The sequence below is a fragment of the Halichoeres trimaculatus genome, unplaced genomic scaffold, assembly GCF_033239565.1.
Source record: "Halichoeres trimaculatus isolate MK-OKI-2021-1 unplaced genomic scaffold, fHalTri1.1 fHalTri1_scaffold_20, whole genome shotgun sequence".
Lineage (NCBI taxonomy): Eukaryota > Metazoa > Chordata > Actinopteri > Labriformes > Labridae > Halichoeres > Halichoeres trimaculatus.
This window is the reverse complement of record NW_027437198.1, coordinates 28,003,790-28,027,087: the sequence shown is the minus strand read 5'-3', so window position 1 is coordinate 28,027,087 and position 23,298 is coordinate 28,003,790. Positions and strand designations below refer to the sequence as shown.

At 40.6% G+C, this 23,298-nt stretch overlaps 3 protein-coding genes across 3 annotated transcripts; all 3 read right to left on the bottom strand.

The window, feature by feature from the left end:
- Nucleotides 1-1,325: 1,325 nt before the first annotated feature.
- Nucleotides 1,326-8,235, bottom strand: LOC141809409 (chymotrypsin-like protease CTRL-1). The gene is made up of 6 exons (XM_074696406.1): nucleotides 8,181-8,235; nucleotides 6,070-6,090; nucleotides 4,752-4,914; nucleotides 2,294-2,562; nucleotides 1,786-1,925; nucleotides 1,326-1,637 (listed from the first exon to the last, which is right to left on the bottom strand). The coding sequence occupies exons 1-6, from the start codon at nucleotides 8,233-8,235 to the stop codon at nucleotides 1,326-1,328; spliced, it is 960 nt and encodes a 319-aa protein (XP_074552507.1).
- Nucleotides 8,236-9,715: 1,480 nt separating this feature from the next.
- On the bottom strand, nucleotides 9,716-13,115 carry tlcd3ba (TLC domain containing 3Ba). The gene is made up of 6 exons (XM_074696407.1): nucleotides 12,997-13,115; nucleotides 12,606-12,689; nucleotides 11,821-12,049; nucleotides 11,560-11,655; nucleotides 10,116-10,225; nucleotides 9,716-9,980 (listed from the first exon to the last, which is right to left on the bottom strand). The coding sequence occupies exons 1-6, from the start codon at nucleotides 13,113-13,115 to the stop codon at nucleotides 9,740-9,742; spliced, it is 879 nt and encodes a 292-aa protein (XP_074552508.1). The 3' UTR covers nucleotides 9,716-9,739.
- Nucleotides 13,116-13,458: 343 nt separating this feature from the next.
- Nucleotides 13,459-22,383, bottom strand: nlk1 (nemo-like kinase, type 1). The gene is made up of 13 exons (XM_074696845.1): nucleotides 22,207-22,383; nucleotides 21,677-21,741; nucleotides 21,059-21,441; nucleotides 19,706-19,835; nucleotides 19,559-19,614; nucleotides 19,158-19,264; nucleotides 18,907-18,992; nucleotides 18,603-18,812; nucleotides 18,423-18,524; nucleotides 17,966-18,052; nucleotides 17,684-17,882; nucleotides 17,461-17,554; nucleotides 13,459-16,630 (listed from the first exon to the last, which is right to left on the bottom strand). Exons 3-13 carry the CDS (start codon nucleotides 21,364-21,366, stop codon nucleotides 16,582-16,584), a joined length of 1,428 nt encoding a protein of 475 aa, XP_074552946.1. The 5' UTR covers nucleotides 21,367-21,441; nucleotides 21,677-21,741; nucleotides 22,207-22,383; the 3' UTR covers nucleotides 13,459-16,581.
- Between the last annotated feature and the right edge of the window lie 915 nt (nucleotides 22,384-23,298).

The following is a 23,298-nucleotide window of genomic DNA, read 5'->3' as shown; positions in this document are numbered from 1 at the left end:
ATTAATTTACTATTTATTGGAATATTTCTCACTACAGCACTATATTATCGTCAAAACACGTTTATTCAGCTTAATACAGTAGGAAGAGTTTATGTTGTTCAGAAGGCTTCATCCAGCAGTGCAAGAAACAGGAACATCTGGACGTTGTAGTCCAAATACTCCACCTTCAGCGGGTGGTACCAAACACAGGAAGGTGTTTCCAGTGTTAATGTACTGTAAATATTTTTAATTTAAAGGATTGTTGTGCTAGTCTTCAAAATAAGTCACAGTAGCTCAGTGCAAATAAGGCAAATAAGGCAAAGACAACATAGTATTATAAAGTTAATCAAAAATAAAATAAAATAAAATAAAACAGGACTGATTAAATAAAGTCTTTCAAAACATATCCAATGTTTCTAATTAATATTATACATTCATTCATTTAACAAGAGAAAGAAAATCATCTTCAAGTGCAAACCTGTGATCAGTGAGGTTGTAGGAAAAGAAACGTTTAACTCTTCAGCTGGAGTCTTATGTGTATCAGTGAAAGAATAATCTGTATTTTATATCATTAATAACAATCTTTAACATCAGGTAACTCAAATGTCAATTCATCAATTTGTTCATTAATACCAACTTATCTTTTTTCATCTTTTTATCACCAAAAAACTCAAATTTTATGAAGCACAAAAACATCTCAATGAAACAAAATGTGTGGTGGACTGCCAGAACATTTTACAAAACAAAAACACTTTACTGAAACTTTTTCTTTTTTGAAATACATTTTGTGAGATTTGGGCGGGTTACTGATGTTCAGTCACATGTTTTTGCAAAGTTTGAGCTTTAGGGCCACTGTAGTAATCACTGATTATAATTATAATTGAAATAGATTTAAACACTTTGTATTTTGATGAGAAGATGCTGTGACATATGTTGGTATATGTTTGTGTATGTGTATATTTGTGTATTTATTTATATGTACATGCATTTATTTATCTTATTTGTCTCATTTTGTACTTTATTTTGTCTTTTTTAAAAAAATCTGTTTTGTTCATTCTCTTTTTCTTTTTTCTTGATGTGAGGTGCTTTCAGGAGCTCTGTTGTAGTTTTGTTTTCTCTGTTGATACTGAAACATTATTGATGTAAACATGTTTGTTTTGTAAAGCTGTTAAAAAAAGACCTTGACCAAAAAAAGCTGCTGTGAAGACTTTTCCTGAGTGTTAATCTGCGTTTTTTCTAATCACCAAGCTCATGGTGGATGTGAAACTGAATTTCGACTCCTTCGCTTCAGGACGGTCTCTGTTATATATTACTCTGTGACTGACACTCATTCTTCATGATGGATCCTATGAGAGGACCAGGACAGAGAAGAGGACAGGTAGAAGAGAGAAGAGCAGAGGAACCGTGAAGTAGACCAGATGAACTGATCCAGGAGCTGAGTTGCCAGAACCGTCAGAACCGCTGGAACCGTCAGAAACAAAAGTGACGAAGCCCGGCAGGTCGCTGCCGATCTGTTGGCTGATCCAGGTCTGATACCGAGACACTCTGGCGTAGACTCCAGGGAAGTTGGCTTGAGCACAGCCTCTTCCAAAACTTACTACACCACTCTCAACCCACACCGTTCCGTTTTTGCAGACCAGAGGGCCGCCCGAGTCTCCCTGCAGGAGGTCAGACATGTTGGTTTTTAAAATATTATAATACATCTCTGCTGCATCTTGTTCTGTTGACTGATTTCTGTGTGAAGGACTCAGGAAGGACTGAGAGTCTGCAGCAGAGGATAGCTGAGGTGTTTCACAGACAGCTCACCTGACAGGAGTCTTTCCCGCCCTCTGTCAGACCTGCACAGATCATGTTGTCCGTCAGGGTGTTGTAGCTCTCGCTGCAGTCAGAGTTGGACACAATGGGGACTTCCACCTCCCGCAACGTCTGAGGGAAACTGGGGGGAACTGCAGGAGGAAAGAAATTCAGTTATTCTTCGTTATTCGACTCAGACACGAGGATCAAACACGGCCTGAGAGGACAGACTGCTCCAGAGATCGATGGTTTCTGAGCAAACATCAGGACGTCAGGAGACGCCGCTGTTGTGCAACAAAGTGTCAAAAACAAAAGGCAGATTAATGTGACTTTACATTCCTCACACGCCTTTAGAGGCTGACGTCAAACAGACATTTCAACATCACTGATTGCAAAAAACATCGATGTTCACTGACACTTTCAGCCACAGTTCACTTTTTGTTTCTCATTTTCCCTCCCTGGACGTTTGTTTCAGCTGTGTTTTGGGATGAAGTGAAGTGATGAATTCATGGCTCCTCACCGCCACTCTGGATGTCTCCCCATCCCGTGACCCAGCAGTTGGTGTTGGCGGGGAACACGCTGCCGCTGGCGGCCAGACACACCGGCTTGATGTAGTCAGTGAAGGTCACGTCGGAGGAGAGCTCCAGCAGGGAGATGTCGTTGTTGTTCGGGGTGTCCTCGTAGTCCGGGTGGTTGATGATCCGGGTCACGGAGCGGGACACTTCATTGGGGTTCAGGAAATCCTGGTTGTCTCGTCCCATGTAGGCCAGGAGACCCCGAAGACTGGAACTGAACAGGACACAATAGATGAAACGTTTCCTGCTCTCACACCTCAGAGTTTGGTTTTCTGAGGCCTTACAGGGTCTGTTGATTTTAAAGACCTCATCCTGCTCCTTTCTCGTTTCACTGAGAGATTATTTTCACTTTTTACAAGCAATTCAGACCTGATTTAGTCTTTAAATAACTTGAAATCAAACATTTTTCTGGACTGCTCAGGTGCATGTGGCTCAGATTAACTCTAAAAAGACATTTTTTACTGAAAATAAAACAAAAACACTTTGATCAGATTCAGTTTTTTGCGGTGTACAAAGCGTCCTGTGTCTCAGCTGAGTCTTGTGTCAGAGCTTTTGGATTTACCTGTTCATCGTCTTTCTACATTCCTGCCCCACCTGTCGTCATGAGATCTGAATGAGATCTCTGGTACAAACTGAATTTATGGTCCTGTGCGCCCCTAATCGACCCCTAAACGACTCCTCCTGACGTCCCAGAGCAACCAGCCGAGCTTGTTTTACGTCTCTACCTCTGAGACAGCTCCCATCAGCAGATGGCCTCAGCTCACAGAGCACAGTGAAAACAGTGTTTAATTAAAGCTGCAAGCAGCGTTAGACGGGTCCTCAGGTCTGTTGCCGGTTCGTCATGTCGTGCGTCTCAATGAGACAAACATTTTGGCGATGGTTTCATCTCTCTAGGACATTCCTACTGGCTGCTATGGCTGTTTAAGTGTGCCTAGATGGTGAGAGCATATTATGGGATGTCGGGGAGTCAGTTGATACCATGGCAACGTATCCTCTGCTATGCTGAGTGACATCACCAGCTGCATGGAACTCCTAATTAGCGTGACACAGACATCAAGTAGAGTGTAGAGGGGGGGTTTATGAGAAATTTTTGGGGATTAAATCCTCACAGAATCCACAATTTTACCCCAATCTGTGTAAAAATATCATAGTTTTGTTGGAAATTTTGTCAGGAATCCATTTTTGGCATTTTACAGGCTGTTTAAGTTTTCCTTTTTTCTCTAGAGGCCCAAATGCATCAGAAAACCTGGCCTAAAGAGCAGAAAAAAGAGGATTTATTTTTGAAAAAAGTCCAAACTACTTGTCCTATAGGCCAGAATGTTGACTTAATCTGTGTAAAAATATGATATTTTGGTAGGAATATTTGTCAGGAATCCAACCATGTCATTTTAAAAGCTCTATGAGTTAAACTTTTTTCTCTAGAGGCACAAATGCGGCAACAGAAGGATGTGTGTGTGGAGCTTGAAAGTCTTCTCCTCATCTGTTAACATGGAGAAGGCTGAAAGCGGTCTGCGACTTTGAGCGCTCGCCATTTAAAAACCGGGCCCGAAATAACAACTTCCCGAACAGATTTTGTAGAGCAGGGTCTAGTCTGTCATGTGAGCCAATTTTCAAGCCAGTACCATTTTTAGTTTTTGACGAGTTAATTTTTGCAGAAAGGGTAAAAATGTTTGGGAATTTTATTTTTAAAGGCAAATTGCCGGCTTCCTGCTAGAGATAGGTCAGGGGTATCAGTGTATGATTTTTGCGTCTCATTGAGCTGAACGTTTTGGTGTTGGTTTCATCTCTCTACGACATTCCTAGTGCCAGCTAGGGCCGTTTTTGTTAGCCCTGGTTGCTGTACAGAGCTTATTATGGGATGTCGGGGGTCATGTTTGGTATTTTATCGTGATTTTTGGCGCTGGCAATGTGTGTGCCAATTTTGGTGAGTTTTTGAGCATGTTTAGGGGGTCTAATTTGCGTTTTCGGGGTGCGTGGAATAATAAAAAAAGAAACAGACGAAAGGTGCCCTCCAGCTCAGGCCGAGGACCCTAAACATAACATCTAACAGGACAGGTAACGACTGTACCTGGAGAATCAGGACGTTTTGAAGCCTGAGGTGAAGAAAAGTTTAAAAAGAGAGGCTGGTGTTTTAATGACTGTCATGAAGACTTTTTGTGCTGACATTAAACCCTGATCAGCTCTCAGGCTTCCTTATTTGACTCACTCTGCTTTAATTAAACTCGCTCTGTCCAGGTGAGCAGGTGAGCAGGTGTTTTCATTGTCCTGTGGAATGACTACATTTCATAACAGAGTAAACAATCACGTCCTGTGTCTGAACCACTCCTTTCTTCCTCCTCTTTGTTGGCTGAGGCCCGCTGAGCCACAGGTGAGGTGCTGAGTCATGTGACAGTCTGAGCTCACCTGGGGAAGCAGTGAGCCGCGGTCAGGACCCAGCGACTGCTGATCAGGGATCCTCCACAGAAGTGTGAGCCGTCTCTGTGCAGACTGACCTGCCAGGGCCACGTTCCTGCGTCGGCGCTCTGACCTCCCACGATCTTGGTGTTCAGAGGAGCGACGCCGCAGACTGAGGAGGGGACAGACCAGCATTAACCTCTGACCTCATGAGTCCTCAAACTTCAACTCATTAAAGAGACTTTAAGTGTCTCTGTTAAAGTCCTCTTTAATTCCTCACAGCAGAAACAGAAACCAGAGCAACTTTTTATGGTTTTTATCTTTGTGAATATTTCTCATCAGACTAAATATGAGCCACGTTCACCTGACAAATCCAGGAAATGTTTCACGTTTTTACAATCTTATCCAACTTTATTTGTTAGGCACTTTAAAAACAGACACTGCTGACCCAAGTGCTGTACGGAGAAATATTGATAATAATAGTAAATAAAATGAATAAATAAAATAAAAATAATTCAATTAATGAAATAACAATAGTTCAATAAGATAAAATAAAATGAAAATAATTCAATAAAAAAAGATAAAATAAAAATAACTCAATTGAATTAAAAAAAAATTCAATCAAATAAAAATATAATTCAATCAAATAAAATAAATAAAAATAATTCAATAGAATAAAATAAAAATAATTCAATAAAATAAAATGAAAATAATTAAACTAAATAAAAAAATAATTCAATAAAATAAAATTCAAAAAATTCAATCAAATAAAATAAATTAATTCATAAAATAAAAATAAAAATAAAAATTATTCAATTATATAAATAGAATCAGGGATTGCTGTGTGTAAAAGCCAGAGGAAAAATGTGAACAACAAATTAAGATATTAAATGGCTAAAACGACCCCAGAACTGATTTTATAGAGTAAAAAAAATCTGTAAACGAGCTGAGAAAAATAAACTTGTTCAGTTCATTAGAATATGAATAATAAAATCACACTTTTAAACCAATTCAGGTGTCATTTTTTTGTCTGTAAATATTATAAAATTAAGACATTTCCTGCACTTGTCAGATGAATATGGCTCAAATTTAATTCAATAAGACATTTTTTTAAATTAAAATTAAGACTCAAATTTCAGTTTTTGCCATTTTGACATAAATCCATTTAGTTGTTGGAAACATTTCTGAGAGTTCATTTGTGTTAATGTGAAACAGTGAAAAAACTAGAAAAAAAAACACTTCACAGTAAACATTAAAAAGCTGAAGAGTGTTTCACTGTCACATTGTGAGGAAAAGAAACAGAGAAGTGATGGAGAAGGTGACCCACCGTCCATCTGAGCGAGGCTTCCTGTGAAGGAGAAAAGAAGGAGATCATTATTCTCAGGAAGCTTCAACAACTCGACGTCTTTTCAACCAGCGGTGGTTTCGCCTGATGTTTCTGTATTCCGGGGAAGTGGTTGAGAAACTAAACGGACTGGTTGCTTCTTTGTGTTTCCAGGTTTGTGGGACAGGTGGGCACCACCTTAACGTCAGCCTCAGCTCATTAAAAATCAAAAGGTGAAGAAGAGACAGAGACCGATCAGGATGAGTCATGTTGTTGTTGTTTGGTAAATGATTTGATTTCCTTGTAGAAGTTTCCACAGCTGAAGCTAGTTTTTTCAGGAAGCTTTAGTTAAAACAAAAACTCCTGCTGCTGGTCTCTGTGCTGTAACCTGATGCTTACAGTGAAACTGGGACTGAATTTCAATGCTTCATCCTGTAGGAGTCAGCCCATCAGACAGACTTATCATTTTCACATTTTCAGTTTTTCTTTTTATCTTTACGTATTTTGTTTGCTCATTTTACTTCAGTTACAGGTCTGCGAGGAAAACTTTATGAAAGTGTTATAACTTTGACAAAGCTCAGCTCAGAAAACAAAACAATACAAAAACAAAAACAAAAAACATAACGAAACAAAACAAAAAATAGAACTGTATATATATATATATATATATATATATATATATATATATACACAAAAATAAAAAACAAATCAAAAGCAAAACAAAAAAACAATACCAAAACAGAAAAAAAACAGAAAAAAACAAAAATAAATCAATTAATAAATAAATAAAAACAGAACAAATACAATTTAGCAGAACAAGTACAATTTAGCAGAACAAAAACCTTACAAATAACCCCCCCCCAAAAAAATAAAAATAAAATAAAATAAAATAAAATAAAAACAAAACAAAACAAAGAAACAAAGCAAAACAATGAAATTAAAAAACAAGAAAACAAAACAAAATAAAAAACAACAACAAAAAATGAGCAAACAAAAAACAACCCACTGAAAAAACAAAAAATAACTCCTTTAGCGAAACTTTGCTCAGAGCTAACAGAATCAACCTTTAATTTTTTAATTATCCTCTTAAAGATTTGAGTGATTTACTTAAACTATAATTTTATTCCATCACTACAATTTAGAAAAGTTAGATTAGATCACAACAGACTGGATTACGTTAGATTAGTAAAGATTACGAATCAGATTCAGTTCACTTCAGTTCTATTGATGTGATTTGATTCACTGAGATTACAGATTACATCCCATCAGATTCATCTGGATTAGACTACGTTAGATATTTTTTGTCTTTTCTTTGTGATGTTTCACTATGAGGGAGACTGAGTTGGGGTTGATGGTGTGTGTGTGGAAGGTGGTTATCCTATTCTCTCTGGCTATTTTTATAAGGCATCTTTCCATTTTTCAGAAAATAAAAACTGTTGAAACATAGACTAACTTAGATTAGATCAGACCTTGTTACGGGTCAGAATACTTACTATACTTATACTTTTTTTCTCTTGTTTGTCTTATTATTGATTTCTGTTTTCACTAAAAGCTGAAGTTAAAGGGGTTCAGTAAATTTGGAGCCAATTTCATCAACATTCATCTCATTTTAACCTGATTTATAAAGTCAGGGCGTGAACTTTAACAGAATCCTGTTTTCAGTCTGACTCCATGTAACCTCTCTGTTTCTGAATGAACTGAATCAATCAAATTTGTCATTATTATTTTTCCCTAATCCAGCCTTTTGTTTGTGTGGTTACGTAAGAGAAATGACTGATCACGTCTTTAACTCACACTCAGGCCATGGTAAGTGACTCAGCAGGACTCTAATGTAAACAGAAACAGACTAACCGGATGAGCTGGATTTTCACGTTGAGTGAAACTTCATGACTCTGTGGTTTCCTCTTTACCTCATCGTGTAAAAATAGCAAACAGTTTTAGCTTCTGTATCAGAGGAAAATTAATTTCCTGTGGTCTCTCTGTGACCAGGAACAAATCTGTCCCACAAACACCTGAACATTCAGTCTGATTATTAATGAGGAATAAATGAAGGATTTACAGCCCATCACCAGGTTAACCAGAGTCTGACAGTGAAGGTATCAAACAGCACTGACCTGATATGGTTAGAGACACGAGCAGGACTCCACAGACGCAGAGTTTGAGCTCCATGTTGGTTTTTCTTCTGACTGACTCCTCAGAGGAGCAGAGGAGTTAAACCACCTTCACAGGGAGGCGTGGCCGTCTGCATCTACCTGTCCTTCTGCCGTCAGGTGCTTTGTGCTGCTGTCAGTGTGTTTAGGGAACACCTCACATACCAAACATACAGGCCCTCATCTGCAAACAGCCAGTAAAAACAGCCAGTAAAAACAGCCAGTAAAAACAGCCAGCAGGGCCATAAGCAGAGCGTGGACTGTTGATTCAGACCTGCTGTGATTCAACAGGTTATAATTATCATAGACCTCGTCTCTCAAAACATGACAGGCTGCAAAAAATACTTTTTTTTTTTTTACTGGAGACGATGCTAATTTAGCAGGAGTCACCTGGGTCGACCTGAAGAAGGTCTGAGAGCTGAAAGAGAGAGACGCAAAACTGGAAATGTTGAAATTACAAAGTGCAAAGTGTATATATATATATATATATATATATATATATATATATATATATATATATATATATATATATATATATATATATATATAAAAGAGTTTTATTTATTTATTAATTGATTTATTTTTAGTGTTTTTTCTGTTTTGGTATTGTTCTGTTTTTGTTCTGTTTTTTTGTTTTGCTTTTAATTTGTTTTTTATTTTTGAATATATATATATATATATATATATATATATATATATATATATATATATATATATATATATATATAATTTGAGTCTGAAATAAAAACACAACACATCAAAAGAAACTGTTGAAAGAGAAACTGAGAGACCAGAAAAAGGAGCAAAGAGAAAAGGTCAAATGAAAAGTTGATGATGTTTCTCAGTTTGTCCACAAGAGGGCGCCACAGCAACATTTTGATTCAGACTACTGTTTTTATCTTCCTTTCCTTTTCTTTCCTTTCCTTTATTTTCCTTTCCTTTGTTTTTGTCATTAATATATTTTAAATTTAATTATTATTATTATTATTTTACTCTTTTTTTTAATCTTTTCTACTGTCTTGAGAAACCCAATCAATGTGTAACACATGACTAAAAAATGTTTTCAAATTTTATTTTGCCAAGTTAAATAAACTAAACCAGTTAAATAAATAAAAACCAACACATCCAGGCTCTCAGTGAATCTCCTTTTGTGCGTTAAAGTCTGGTTGAGCCTCTGCCCCGCTTCGTACATTGCCAGCGTCAGATTTTTAAGTCTTCAAAGTTTTTATCAGTGAGTTGAAATCAATCCCAGTGGCTTTTTCCAGCTCAGACCAGCATCATCTGTCCGAGTCGTTTCTTTCTTACACTCAAATGAAAAGATGAAGAAATAATCTCCTGAAATGTTGTTTGTGTTGTTGATGTTCCTCCTTCCTGATCCATGTAACACTTTGTTCCTCCTGGTTCTGGTTCTGTTATCAGACCTTCAGCAGTTTTCATCTCCATCTTAAAGGACCTTCTCAGGCTCCGTCATGTGACCTCCTCCTCCTCCTCCTCCTCCTCCTCCTCCTCCTCCTCCTCCAGTCTCAGCGTCGGTCCGTCTCTCCGCCCTCCTGGTGGCAGGAGCAGCCGTTCTTCTGTTTCGAGCAGCTTTCTGCTCCAGAGTTCGTCGCTGGCGTCTTTGAACGTCCGCCGATGAAGAGGCGCAGAGCTCCTCGGCAGATCAGAGCGAACCAGTAGAGCTGGAGGGGCCAGAGCAGAGCGGCTCCCAGGTTACACTGCCAGGGGGCCACCAGGGGCACCGAGTACAGCGGGATGGATGCAAACCTGAAACACAGAGCAGAGACAACCAATCAGATCCATCTATCAGCTCAGAACCAGGAAGTACCAGGAACTTTCAGTCCCAGGAACCAGTATCAGGGACACAGAGGTCTAAACAGGTCTGCGGGGGGGTCAGCTCACCTGCTGTAGGCGTAGAACAGGTACGGGAAGAGTAAGACACGACAGAAGAAGAAGGTGAGCAGCATGAGGCACCCGTTGACTTTATGCAGCAGAGTGTGCTGCTTCCTGTACTGAGGAAGAGGAAGAGGAAGAGGAAGAGGAAGAGGAAGAGGAGGAGGAAGAGGAGGAGGAGGAGGAGGAGGAGGAAGAGGAGATTCAAGTTTACTGTGATTATTTATTATTTTGGTAATAAACAGAAGCTTTATCTTAATCTAACAGGATGTTCTGAAGAAAATCATTTTTAAGACAAAGCAAAACAGTTTCAGTTTACAAAACCATTTCATGCAATTTTCTGATTTTTATTCCACTTCTTATTTCATTTTTATTTTTATTTCATTTTTATTTTTATTCAATTTTCCTTTTATGTTTGATTTATTTTTCAATTCATTTTATTTTTCATTTTATTTCATTTTTTAATTTATTTCATTTTCTTTAGTTTTCGTTTTGTTTTTAATTTATTTTCAATTCATTTTATTTTTTTATTTTTATTTCATTTTTAATTTATTTTATCTTTTACTTCATTTTATTTTTTTATTATTTTTATTTTTTATTTTTTATTTTATTTTATTTTGTTTTGTAAAGCACTTTGAATTACAATGTCCTTTATGAAAAGTGCTGTACAAATAAAGTTTGATTGATTTCAGAAAGCAGAGATTAAAAATTTCGTAGTCATTTCAGACAATCAAACATTTCTTCACAGCATCTAAATTAGATTTAACACTTTTCAGACTGTGGTTATATAAACTCATAATACGATTTCATAAATATTCTCGTCTTAGCATTATTATTCTTTATCTGTTCTTTATTTGAATGTTTTTTATTTATATTTTATCATTGGCTGCATTAATTTTGCATTTTCTAAATGTTTTTGGCATCCACTAAAATATTCTTTGTTATTCAGGTTCATGAAATATCAGCGAAATTTGACCTTCAAGGCCACCGTAGAAAAAGAAAAAGAAAAACAGAAAGAAACATTTATGTAGTATATTATCTCTTATGTCATGTTGAAAAACTCCCTGAATCTTACTTAATGAGCAACCTGTCATGAAATAAAAGAGCAGTTGACCTTCAGGGCTACCGTAGAAAAATGAAAACAGGAATATTACTTTGTGTTTTTTATTATTCAGTGTTGACAAAGTCACTAAATGACATTTCTGAACTTTTTGAACATTTATTAATTTATTTGATTTATTGTGTTTTTATCATTTTTGGCAGCTTTTGTCTTCCGTAGAGACTTCTTGATGCTGGATCTGAAAACAGGTCCCTGAGTCTGAAACCAGATTAAAGGACTCACAAAATCTCTGTTTGATGGAACTGAAAGTGTTTGAGCCTCCTACTGTACACACACACACACACACACACACACACACACACACAGGAAGTGGGGCGAGGGGGGCTGGATTACCTGGATCAGGACTTTCCCCAGACAGACGGACGGCGTGCTGAGCTCAGCCAGAAACAGGAGGCCTTGAAAGTAATCACCTTTCCCCTGCCGCCACAGCTGACACACACACACACACACACACACACACACACACACACACACACACACACACACACACAGACACACACACACACACACACACACACACACACACACACACACACAGCATCAGTGTATCTGCTCAGAAACCCTCTTGGTGCTGGTGTGTGTTGCCGTGGTTACCAGGGATGCGGGGCAGCAGAAGGCCACCATGAAGACGTGGTGCAGCACCATGAACGGCTCTCTGCGCAGGTAACCCACCACAGCTGACCGGACCCCGCCCCCCACCTCCTCCTCTGCCTCCTCGTGACCTTTGACCTGCAGCTTGTGCCTGTGACACAGGAACATGGCGTAGATGTCGTAGGCGAAGTACGGCGTTGCGAACAGGATGTAGTTGTCTGTCAGCCAGTGCCTGAGCAGAGACGAGGAGAGACGTGACAGGAAGTTAAATCTGTTCCAGCTTCAGACGACAGGTGACGTCTGCTGCTCCCAGCTCTCCTCTCCTGACGTCTGCGGTTTGATTTGATTAAACAAATGCAGACCAACCCTCCCTCCACTTTGACAGGGAAATGAAGAGCTGACAGGAAATCTGGGACCTCAGCCGGACGCCGGCACGTGTCCTCTGTCCCGCACTCTGAGGCTGGGTCAATTAGTTTCTCATTGTCCTCCGCTGCTGGATTAGTGATCTCTGCGAGCGTCTTAGGGACTGAAATAGCTGCGCTGCCGTTTCCTCAGGTTGGTAATTAGATTACAGACACACGTTCATGGAGCCTCAGAGAGTTTCACAGACACTTTAAAAAAATCTTCTCTTTTTAAGGTGTATAAATGTACAGAATAACCTCAGTTAAAAGATTTTTGCCTACAGGGGGCGCTAAAATTCACATAAATCAGAAGCTCCACAGGACCATGGATTTCAGGAGATCAGGAAATGGTTTTAGAGATAAAAAGGAGACAGAAAGCTCCCTCACCTGTCCTCGATGATGTCTCTGCAGGATGAGACGATGACGCATCCGACCGAGGACGCCATGATGGCCTGGACCGAAGACACCAGACTGAGAGAGGAGGAGAAACAAAGTCTCAGCTTCCACTCAGGATGGCGAATAAATGTGTACATGTGTGTGTCTGCAGATTAAAGAGGGGCTTTCGCTTTATATCAAACATGTTAGAGTCTGCACAGAAATAAGAGACGTGCACAAACTATTTCAATGTTTTAAAATCAGAAAAACATCAAGTATCTTCAACAAAAGATGAAACAAATCTTTTTTTATGTCATAAATTGTGAAGAAGTCCAGGATCAGGAGCCGTAAACAAACATGATGTGAGTGAAACCGGTGTGTGTGTGTGTGTGTGTTTTCTTACCGTGTTGAAACGACCGCGGCATCCCCGTCGCTCCATCCCATCAGGACTTTCAGAGACTTTTTGGAGAGGAGGAAGAGTCCAGGGAAGAAGAGCGAGCCGGCGACCATGAGGGCCGTCATGGCTCCTCAGCGTGTGTGTGTGTGTGTGTGTGTGTGTGCTCTCACACACTCTCTGGATGTGCTGGGTGTTAAATGAGGACAGGTTTTCAGGAGCTCAGAGAGGAGGATCAGTGGGAGGAGCCTCCTGCTGCCACCTGTCAGAGGAGCTGGGGTCAGACGTTGCAGATTTAAAACCTCCACCAGGAAATCTGGAGTTTTCATCAGTTAAAACAAAAATATTTACTTTTATTTCATCTATAATTCATTAAAAGATCATTAAAAGTTTGTCCCAGCTTCCTGAAACCACAAACCAAACTGAACGAAAGGAAAGAAGAGACTCAGAGCCGAGGAGTATTATCCAGTGTCCATTTATTTATTTCGTCATTCACTACTTTAACTCTAAACTTTTTTTGATAAGAAATTCAAGTATTTGTTGGGAACACAAGTCAAAAAACAAACAAAACCTTTTTTATGCTAAAACGAAGACGAAAACATCAGTATCATATTTAGAATAATAAAAACATCAAGTTTCTTTTCATAGAAGGAAAAACGCGTCTAATCTCTACAGACGACCGTCCGTCCGTCCGACCCCGACGAGCCGGAGAGACGAGTCGTCAGCAGGACTCTGAACGGACGGACGGTCGTCAGGTTTAAAAACTGCTCCTCACCTGGAAGGATCTCTACGAACACGACAACAGAAAAAAAAAAGAAAGCAAAGAAAGTCCAAAGAGGAGGAGGAGGAGGAGGAGGAAGAGGAGGAGTGACTGTTCCCCTGAAGTGGAAATATGAAGCTCACTGTTTCTTCTTTCATTAACGAAAGTTTCAAAACATTTGGGAGTTTTTTATCTTTTTGGTAACAGCTTCTGTTTTGCAGGGATTCATTGTCTTTTGTTGGGAAACATCTTAACTTTTTGGGGACGTCTTAACACCAGGTGGTGAAGTGTGTGTTTTCAAGAATGGGGTAAAAAAAACTCAAAAAGTTTGTGAGAAAATGTAACGATCACAGAAACAGCTTTGAGGTTCTTCTTCTGGTCTGATCAGAGTCAAACTGTGAGCGTGACGGGAACAGTTCGTCCGCTCGTCTCCTTCCTCCGCTTGCTGATAAAATCTAAATCGATCACATCAAACAAACAAAAAAAAGAAACTTCTAATAAAATCACTTCCTAAAGATGAATCAAATAAAAAAATACCACGAAAATGTACGTTTCCGTCATGATGGACAAACTGATGAACCATTGCACAGCATTCAAACCAAAATGCTCTCCATGGATTAACTATACACATGCAGATATACAAGTCAGGTCATCCGGCAGCCTCGCCTCGCCTCGCCGAGCTCGCTGCGTGATCCTGTCCAGAGGAGCTGAGGTTTCAGGGCGTCAGAGACCAAACCGGGGGGACCAGGGGCTCAGGGCGCCACCAGGACAAGGAGCCACAGGTTCCTTCATGAGGTTACAGCAAACATGGAGCTCAACAGGAGGTTATGACGGCGTGGCGTGAGTCGACCCCTCAGGAGACGTTCCCAAAATCCTCAAAAGGTTTCTGGAAAAGTCTCTGGAGTCAAACACAATTCAGCAGAAACTTCCGGATCAGACCGATGGTTTGAGGTGAGCTCAGTCAGACTGAGGGTTTTATTAAAGGAACTGATCCAAAAACTGTTCCTGATCTCTGGATTTGTTCAGGTACGAGATGTGACATTTGTGATGTTGGATAAAAACTGTTTGAGACTGAAAGATCCTCGATCCACAGCAGGAAAATCATCGTCCAGAGCGTCGTCATGAGACGGTTTCATCTCATCCATCAGAGAGTTGAACTGACATGTGGTCTCGCTGTGTTTGACATGATTGGCTGTTTGAAACCTCCTCTGTTCTCCGTCTCTGTCCTCATGAAGCTTGGCACCGTTCCTCCTCAGCGAACAGCAGCCCTGAGCCCTGGACCACCATCAGGCTCTCAGAAAACCACAAAGTGTAGGAAATAAAAAACAAAAACAGCAGCAATTTCACCGACATCCTTCTCCTCTCCAAACCTCACGCTGCCTCTGAGCGGCGGGGGCGAGGGCGAGGAGCGGGCCACGAGGTAAAACCAGAATCTGGAGGAATGAACGTTGTGACGGGAGGGTTCGTCTCACAGACACGCACTCTTCCTTTGCTCCTTTCTTTCTGGTCTTGCCGGGGTTTGAGGTAACGGAGACCACACAGAGGTGGCGTGGGACTGAACGTGGAGACACACACTCTTCAACAAACACTCAATAAATTAAGGATTAAAAAAAGAAAGTTCCAGATGCTCTCCGTCCGTCTCCGGGGACTGAGGAGGTCAGCAGGAAAACGCCACAAAGACCACTTCTCTCCTTCTCAACGCGTGAGCGATAAAAACCTCATCATCTGTTTTGGCATCGTTCTTCCTGTGAGGGTTTTCAAAATAAAAGCCTGGGATAACACGTCATTATAACAAAAACAAAAAACAACAGGGGAATGACTTTCTGTTAACGCTCTGTGTCCTGATTAAAGTCTTCATCTTAAAGAGGAAACACTTTCACTCCCCCAGGGTCTGATCTTTACACATTAGGAGGTCTGAATGTCTGACAGGAGCAGAGAGGAGCTAGTTTCATTAGTTTCATTTCACTAACAGCTAGTTTCAGAGCTGCATGCTGAAGCTATCACACAGAGACGTCCGAAACCTTCACCCCTCCTTCAAACCCCTCAACACGTACAAAGATCAGAGATGCAGTCCCCTCTCAGGCCGTCAAACGACACGAACCAGGACCAGACGTCAGGAGGAACAGGAGGAGCTGTGACCGTGGTTAAAACCTGCTACATCTGTTAGATTGCATTATTATCGTTTAAAACACAGTGACTGACGTGTTCAGTTCAAATCATAGAGAGATCCATAAATAAAACAGGAAACCTCGGAGGTTTTTGGCGGTTAATGTCGTGGTGTTTGGCGGCTTCGTGTGTGAGAGCTCGTGACACACTGATCCGGTAACGTGGTTGAGTCCAGAGAGTCCTGTTGGCAAGCGAGCACGCAGCGTGTGTCTTTTTGTTAAACCATATTGCACAGGGCTGGAATGACTTCAAATATTAACTAAGCAACAACTCTACCACACGGTTAAAACCATCGTTTCTAAAAGTCTCTACCCACAGAGAAGGAGAATCCAGTCGAGTACCAAGTCCACTTGTTTTCCTCTTTCCTCCCCGAGCACTTCAGCAGCATTTTTTCAATCAGCACCTAAATCGCCTCCAGCATCATCAGTCCAGTCTTCAAAGGAGCTGAGCAGTAGTTTTTCTTTGAGGGTTAGCAGGGAAAAAACAGAGAGGGGGTTTCTGGAGAAGCTCAGGGAGGTCAGCTGTTTCCTCTCATGGCAGGTTGGTGTATATCCGCCATGAGAACAAAAAAAAAAGAAATAAAAAGACCTCCACTCTCCTGTGTTTTCAGATGTCACGGCCCAAGAAATCAAACTGCTGTTGCTCTCCAAAAGGACTGAGGGAACCGTTCATCTCTCCTCTTTCCTGGAGACCTTCGAGGAGTGCCAGGCAGTCGACCTGTGGACAGAGGGAGACAGACGAGAGGTAACGTCCCTGCTACTGACAAGCAAAAAACAAGTAAAAGATCTTTTCTTTTTTAAAAAAAAAAAAAAGGAAATAAAACAGAAGTTGTGTAACGCTTTAAACTTAAACAGAACTAAGGAATTTTAAAATAATCAAATAAAGCAATCAAATCAAATAAATAAAATAAGTAAATTACAAAAATATAAAAATTAAAAAAATAAATTAATCAAAAACAAATAAAATAAAGTAATACAATTAAAAATAGGAAAAAATATAATAAAAATAAAACAAAATAATTAAATTAAATATAGATATATAAAAAATAAAATAATCAGATAACAAATATATAAAAAATAAAAAATAAAAAAGAATAAAATAATCAAATTAAAACAAAAAAAAATAAAAATTAAATAAAATAAAAAATCAAACAAAATAAAATAAAATAATTAAATAAAAAACAATAATAAATTATTTAATTGATAAAAAATAAACAAAATAAAACATAATAAAATGAATGAATATAAAAAAATAAACATAAAAATCAAACAAAATGAAATTAAAAAATAATTAAAAAGGAAACAATAACGAAATATTCATTGATAAAAAAATGAATAAAATACAACACAATAAAATGAATAATTATTCACAAAAAATAAATAAAAATAAAATAAAGAAAATTAATTTCTGTCTAAATTCTTGCTTGTGTTGTATGTCACTTTGGACAAAAGCGTCTGCTAAAGACGTGTTAAAGACATCAGCTGACACAGAACAGACGTTTTAAGGCTGATGCTGATGTTATCACCAGCTCCTCCTCTTCCTCTCACCTGATGAAGGTCTTGAAGGCAGCACTCTGAGGGTTGATGCACAGCGGCACTCGTTTTCCCTGCTGATGCTCCGTGATGAAGCGATGGATTAACTCTGAGGTGGGGACAGAACAGGACGTCAGGATTAAAGTCGTTCATTAAAGCTCAGAACATCGTCAGTCTGACTTTTTAATCACACAGTGACGCCAGCGGCAGGTAAAGGTGAACGTGGAGAGAGCGGTACCTTTCCCCTGCCACACCGACAGCAGGCTGTTCTCGTAGCTGTGGCTGAACGGGCGCTCGGCGACGGGCTCGAAGTCCCGGGTGTAAACTCTCCCGCTGGGCACAGAGTAGCAGCACTGACACATGCAGGTGTGGTAGCGCAAACGCCCCTCGTCCAGGTACGGGTGGGAGAGGGCGTCGCTGCCGGAAATCCGCTTCGCCTGCAGGGAGACGGAGGAATGAGTCAGATCAACAAAACTCTGCTGGTCCCAGCTCAGATCTGTGTTGGTCTGTGTGAACTCACCGGATCAAAGACCAACATGCGGCAGAGCAGGTGCACCGCCTCGTGTGTGGCTCCATCAGAAAGCATGTAGAGCACAGACAGCGAGGGCTGAAGACGACACAGACAGGTTTTATCAGTCAGAGTCAGAAAAAACTGTGACGAGAAACGACGTGAGGAGCCCAGAGACGTGACAAACAGATTCTTTTGACCATGTCTGATCGTCTGACTCGTCCTTTGGATCGAAGTCATCACTTTGGATTTACAGTAACTGCTTTCTTTGTCTTTATGTTTTCAGATCCACAGGGGGTGGCTGCCCCCTGGTGGCCCAAACTGGAAAGGAATCAGCTGGTCTATCTCCCTACCATGTTTTAAAATGCACACAAAAAAAACACTTCTGATTCAGATTCAAAACAGTTTCCCCTCCAAAGTCAAACATCTATAGGTGTTTGAGTGTTTTGTCGGCATCACAGTCACGTACCGGTTTGTGCGGCCCCCTCAGGATGTGGGCTCTGGCTCCTTCACAGGCGGATGAGAGGGCAGAGAGGGGCGGCGTGCCCAGCAGGTCTGTGATCAGATCCAGCTGCAGCAGAGAGAAGGGGTTAGAGAGCCGTCTAAGATGCTTTACTTGAGTACAGGGACAAAACACTCAGAGGCTCACCTGTTGGATCGGACTCTGGGCCTGGAAGAGGATGCGTCGCCCCAGCAGCTCCGCAAAGATGCAGCCCACTGACCAAACATCGATGGCTGAACCGTAATGCCGGCATCCCATCAGCACCTCGGGAGCTCTGTAGTACTGTGTCACCACCTCCTGAGTCATGTGACGCGACGGGTCAGGCTCCTCCACTCGAGCCAGGCCGAAGTCACAAATCTGGGTAAAGACAGGATCGTGTTGGAAGCGTTAAACGAGAGGAGAGGAAGGGAGGGAAAAGCTGCCTGTAAGACAGAGAGGTGTCAGCGTTTACCTTCAGTAAACAGTTACTGTTGACCAGCAGGTTTCCAGGTTTGATGTCTCTGTGAAGGATCCCGGCAGAGTGCAGGTACTTCAAACCTAAACAGGAAATCATCATCATCATCATCTCAACGTTTCATTAAGCTTATTAAAAAAAGAAGTGAACACATAAAGTAAGAGCCTATGTGTTGATCTGAGTCACACGGTTAGTCTCGAGAGACTTTCATGATTCTTTGGTCAACTTTGACCGCTGTGTCCACAAACCTCGGAGGATCTGATAGAGGAAGACCTTGATGTGGTCGGTGGTGAGCGGCTGAGGAGACACGATCACTTTGTGGAGGTCGCTCTGCATCAGTTCTGTTATCACGTAGCTGCCAGCGGGGGTGGATGTCAAGGAAAAACCAGAGCTCACGCACAGACTGACCTACCACCGCCTACACTGACACGCTGCTTCTCTGAGCACAGGTCTGATCAAACCGAGTTCAACAAATCTAAAAAAGACGATGTGGAACGGCTTTTAAATTACTCACAGCTACTGTAAGGAGCTGGATTTAGACCAGAGCGGAGCGGCTACATCATGACAAAGGAGGACAATTTAAAGAAGAGAAACTGGGGCAGAAGGCGTGAGGATGTAATTATAATCATATGAACCAAAGGAAGGATACATTTCCTCAAAACAGTCGATCTGTGGAGGCTGCAAAATGTCCAGAGCTGACAAAACCTGCACAAACAAATAAAAAAAGAGGATTTGACATTTTCTCCAAAAGGTAAAATCTCAAATCCCACATCTCCTGTTTAAGTCTCAGTCTCACGTTGTCGTGTTTGAAGAAGCACAGCATCCGCAGCTCTCTGAAGACCCTCTTACAGGAGACGAGGTTCTGGAAGACATTGGGCATTTTCTTCAACGCCACTTTACGACCGTCACGTGGATCTGTGACCGACCTGTGAGGAGCCACAGAGAGGATTAGCCTCAGGACATTTCATGTGTTAAACATTTCTACGCTGATTGCAGAGGAAATACAACCTCTCTGTGGGGACTGAGCACAATATTATTCAGCAAAGCTACTTCCAGCCCTGCTTCCTGGTACAAATACCTCAAATGACTGATATGTAATGTTCATTTTCAACCAACCACATAACACATAACCCCAGAGGATTCTTAGCTCTGATGTTGGAGACGTCTCTCCAGGACAGTGATAAAGCCATTTCTACATTCCCACGAGCAGGGACAGTATTTTAATCAATGCACTTCATTCAAGCTGCTACCTTGGAGATTTTAAAGGCCTGTATCAGTCGGCTGCTTCAGTCAGACCATATCAATTCCAAATCTGACAAAACGGATTAGTGCAGGGGTCTGCAACCTTTACTTTCAAAAGAGCCGTTTTTCCTCAGCTCACCTGGATGAAAGTCATTCAGGAGCCGCAAAATCTACTTTATCTTCACATTACGACAAAAAAAGTGTATAATCAGGTAAATAATTATCTGAACGAGAAGTTTTAGTGTTTATAAACTTGTACATGTGATTTCTTAGTTTTTTATTTTTATTATTTTTTTTAAATTTATTTTTAAATAAATTTGCAAATTAAAAAAAAGTAGTGTCATAGATTTTTCAAATTTTGCAAAATTTGGAAATTGAAAAAAAGATAAAAAATTTGCAAAATAAAAAATGAATTTAAAAAATGTGCAAAATTTCAAAGAAATTGATGAAATGTCGTAAATTTGCAAAAAAAAAAAAAAAACAACTAAATGCAATTTCAAAATTTTGGTTAATTTCCAAAAACTGTAAAAACTTTCTAAAATTGCAAAAAAAGTGGGATTTATGTTAAAAAAAAATGCAAAATCTTTAAAAAAATGTGGATTATTTTTCTTAATTTGCAAAAATGTCAAAAATTGAAATGAAAACAATTTTTTTTTTTTTTACCAAATTTTATATAATGATGTTCCTTAGTGTCTGTGTTGGCTTCATTAAAATATTAAAATCCCTTTATTTTAATAACATTTTTAAAGCTACAAGGAGCTACTGCAAAGGAGTCACATGAGGCTCCAGAGCCACAGGTTGAAGACCCCTGGTTTAGTGTGATAGACATTTAGCTTCATGTCTCCAGAGAACTGATGGAGGCAAAACAACATGCAAAGCAGTGGTATAGCCCTGAAGATTTGTTTACCAGACAACGCCAAATGCGCCATAACCGATGGGGCGGTCCGGCTCCATGTCTGGGGGGCTGGGCACCTCACTGGCCGGGTTGCTGTAGGGCTGTGGTACCGCCGCTCCGCCGCCGGTGCTGCCTCCGAGTGCTGTGGGATGGCGAGGGGTCCCTGCTGGGGCAGTGGGTCCGGTCAGGCACGGTGTTGCGCTGAGGCCCGTGGATGGAGCTCCGCAGGAGGAGTTGACACAGAAATACTTGTGGCCAAGCTCTGAGCCCGGAAATAAGTCTCCACAGACGGTTTGCCGGCCTGCGCCGTGAAATGCCATCCTCCCCTCACCAAACCCAGAAAGACTTTGGGTGGAAGAAACGCAGCTCCTCACTCAACATGATCCATCAGCTTCCTGTGTGCGCAAACACAAGCACAGTGAGCCGATAACTGATGTAAACAAGAAAAATCGATGACAAAATGAATAAAGGCACAGCACACGGGCTGAGCACTGGTTAGTGTTCACATATCGACAGTGACTCATTCACAAATAAAGATGATGATTAAAATCACAACCTAAAGCCTACTGAATGTAAAAAAACGAAGCAGAGATCCATGCACTTTGATCAGTTACCTTTGTTTGCACTCACCTGGTTAGTGCAGCTGATCGGTTGAGTTAGCTAGCAAACAGAATCCAGCTAGCTAGCGAGCGATGCTTCCACAAAAGGAAAAAAAATAAAGTTTTAACTTAAATGCAGTGTCAGCCACGAAAACTGTTGAGTATATGCAAGTATTTAAAAATGTATCACTTGTCTGCCTTTAATGACAAATGTTAAAATACTCTACTGTCGGCCAAGCAGCTAGCTACCGTGCTAACCAGCTGTTCGAGCTAATATGTTAACCCACTGATGCCTCTGACCCACATAACAACCGTTAGTCGGTTTCAATGACCTACATAATTTAAAAAAAGACTTATAACCCCTCTTTATCTAGTCTTTGAGGGAGAATAGGTCGAGTTTTTCTAAATAGAAGGCAGAGCGGCAGGATATAGCTCCAGGCAGGAGAAAAGCCGAGTTAGATGCTCGTCCGCGGAGCTCCTGGAGCTAGCCGGATTGTTAGCTAGCCGACCAGCTAACTGTAGCAGGGTTTGAACAGCTTGTAGTTCATTTAGTTTTAATACCCAGAGAAAAAGGCGTCCAGGAGGGGCAGCTTCTCGCGTTTGCTGGATGAATGCGCCTCATCCGGCAGTGTTGGTGAAATCAGCCGGATTTCTGGCCGCTTTTACAGCGACAGCTACTGCTAGCTGGCTAGCTTGTCAAGTAGGAGGAGCTGGTAAAGCCGGGTGGGGGAGGGTTGGAGCTCTTTACTGCTGTAAACAATGCTAACGCTCACTTAGCTTTGGTGCTTCATGACACGACCACCTGAGAATAACCTCCTGACTACCAGGAGAAAAAATATTCATTCACAAAGTTTTTAAGATTCTCCAATCTTTTTGAGGTCATTAGAATAGAATAGAATGTCGAAGTAAATTTTCAACATATCACGAATAATGACTATAAACTCAAAATGATTTTAACTACATTTAAAAACATACATCAAATGTGTAGCTGAACTATCAATGTATAAAATCATGTGAATAGTGTAGCTAGGTATTAGCCTGAATCGCTAAGCGAGGTTGTTTTTAGCAAAATGGTGACTGTGGGGTAAAGTGAGCCAAACTGCTTGGGGTAAATTGACCTAGTGATTTAACTTACTCCACAATGAGGCACTAAAGTGTCAGAGGCAAAACGTGTTTAAGTGTAGTAATACATAATGATTTCTTTTTTTTTTTTTTTTAATTTAAATTTTTTTTAAGTCCAGGGTGGAAAATCCATAAGAAAAGTGGCCACAGAGAGAAATATCAACAGGTCAACCTTACACAGATTCCTAAAAAAGAAAGAGGGAGGGGAAGTGACGGTAGCAGGCTACACAGGGACAGCAAACACAAAGAGGGTCTTCACAGAGGAGATGGAGGAAGACCTGGAAACCATGTGGAAAAACTGGCTGACCAGTTTCATGGCCTCACCGCAAAGAAATCCTGTGATCTAGCCGACGAATCGACAGAGATAAAGAATATCCCTGTCCCTGAGAGCTGGAAAGCTAACCATTCAGCAGGTAGTGTAGAGGAGATCACAATTCAACTCAGATAAACAGTTGGTCTTGTAGCTAAACAGATTCTGAGTAATGTCCCTATTCTTCTAAGTCGAGATTTATTCATCAACTTCAAGGAACG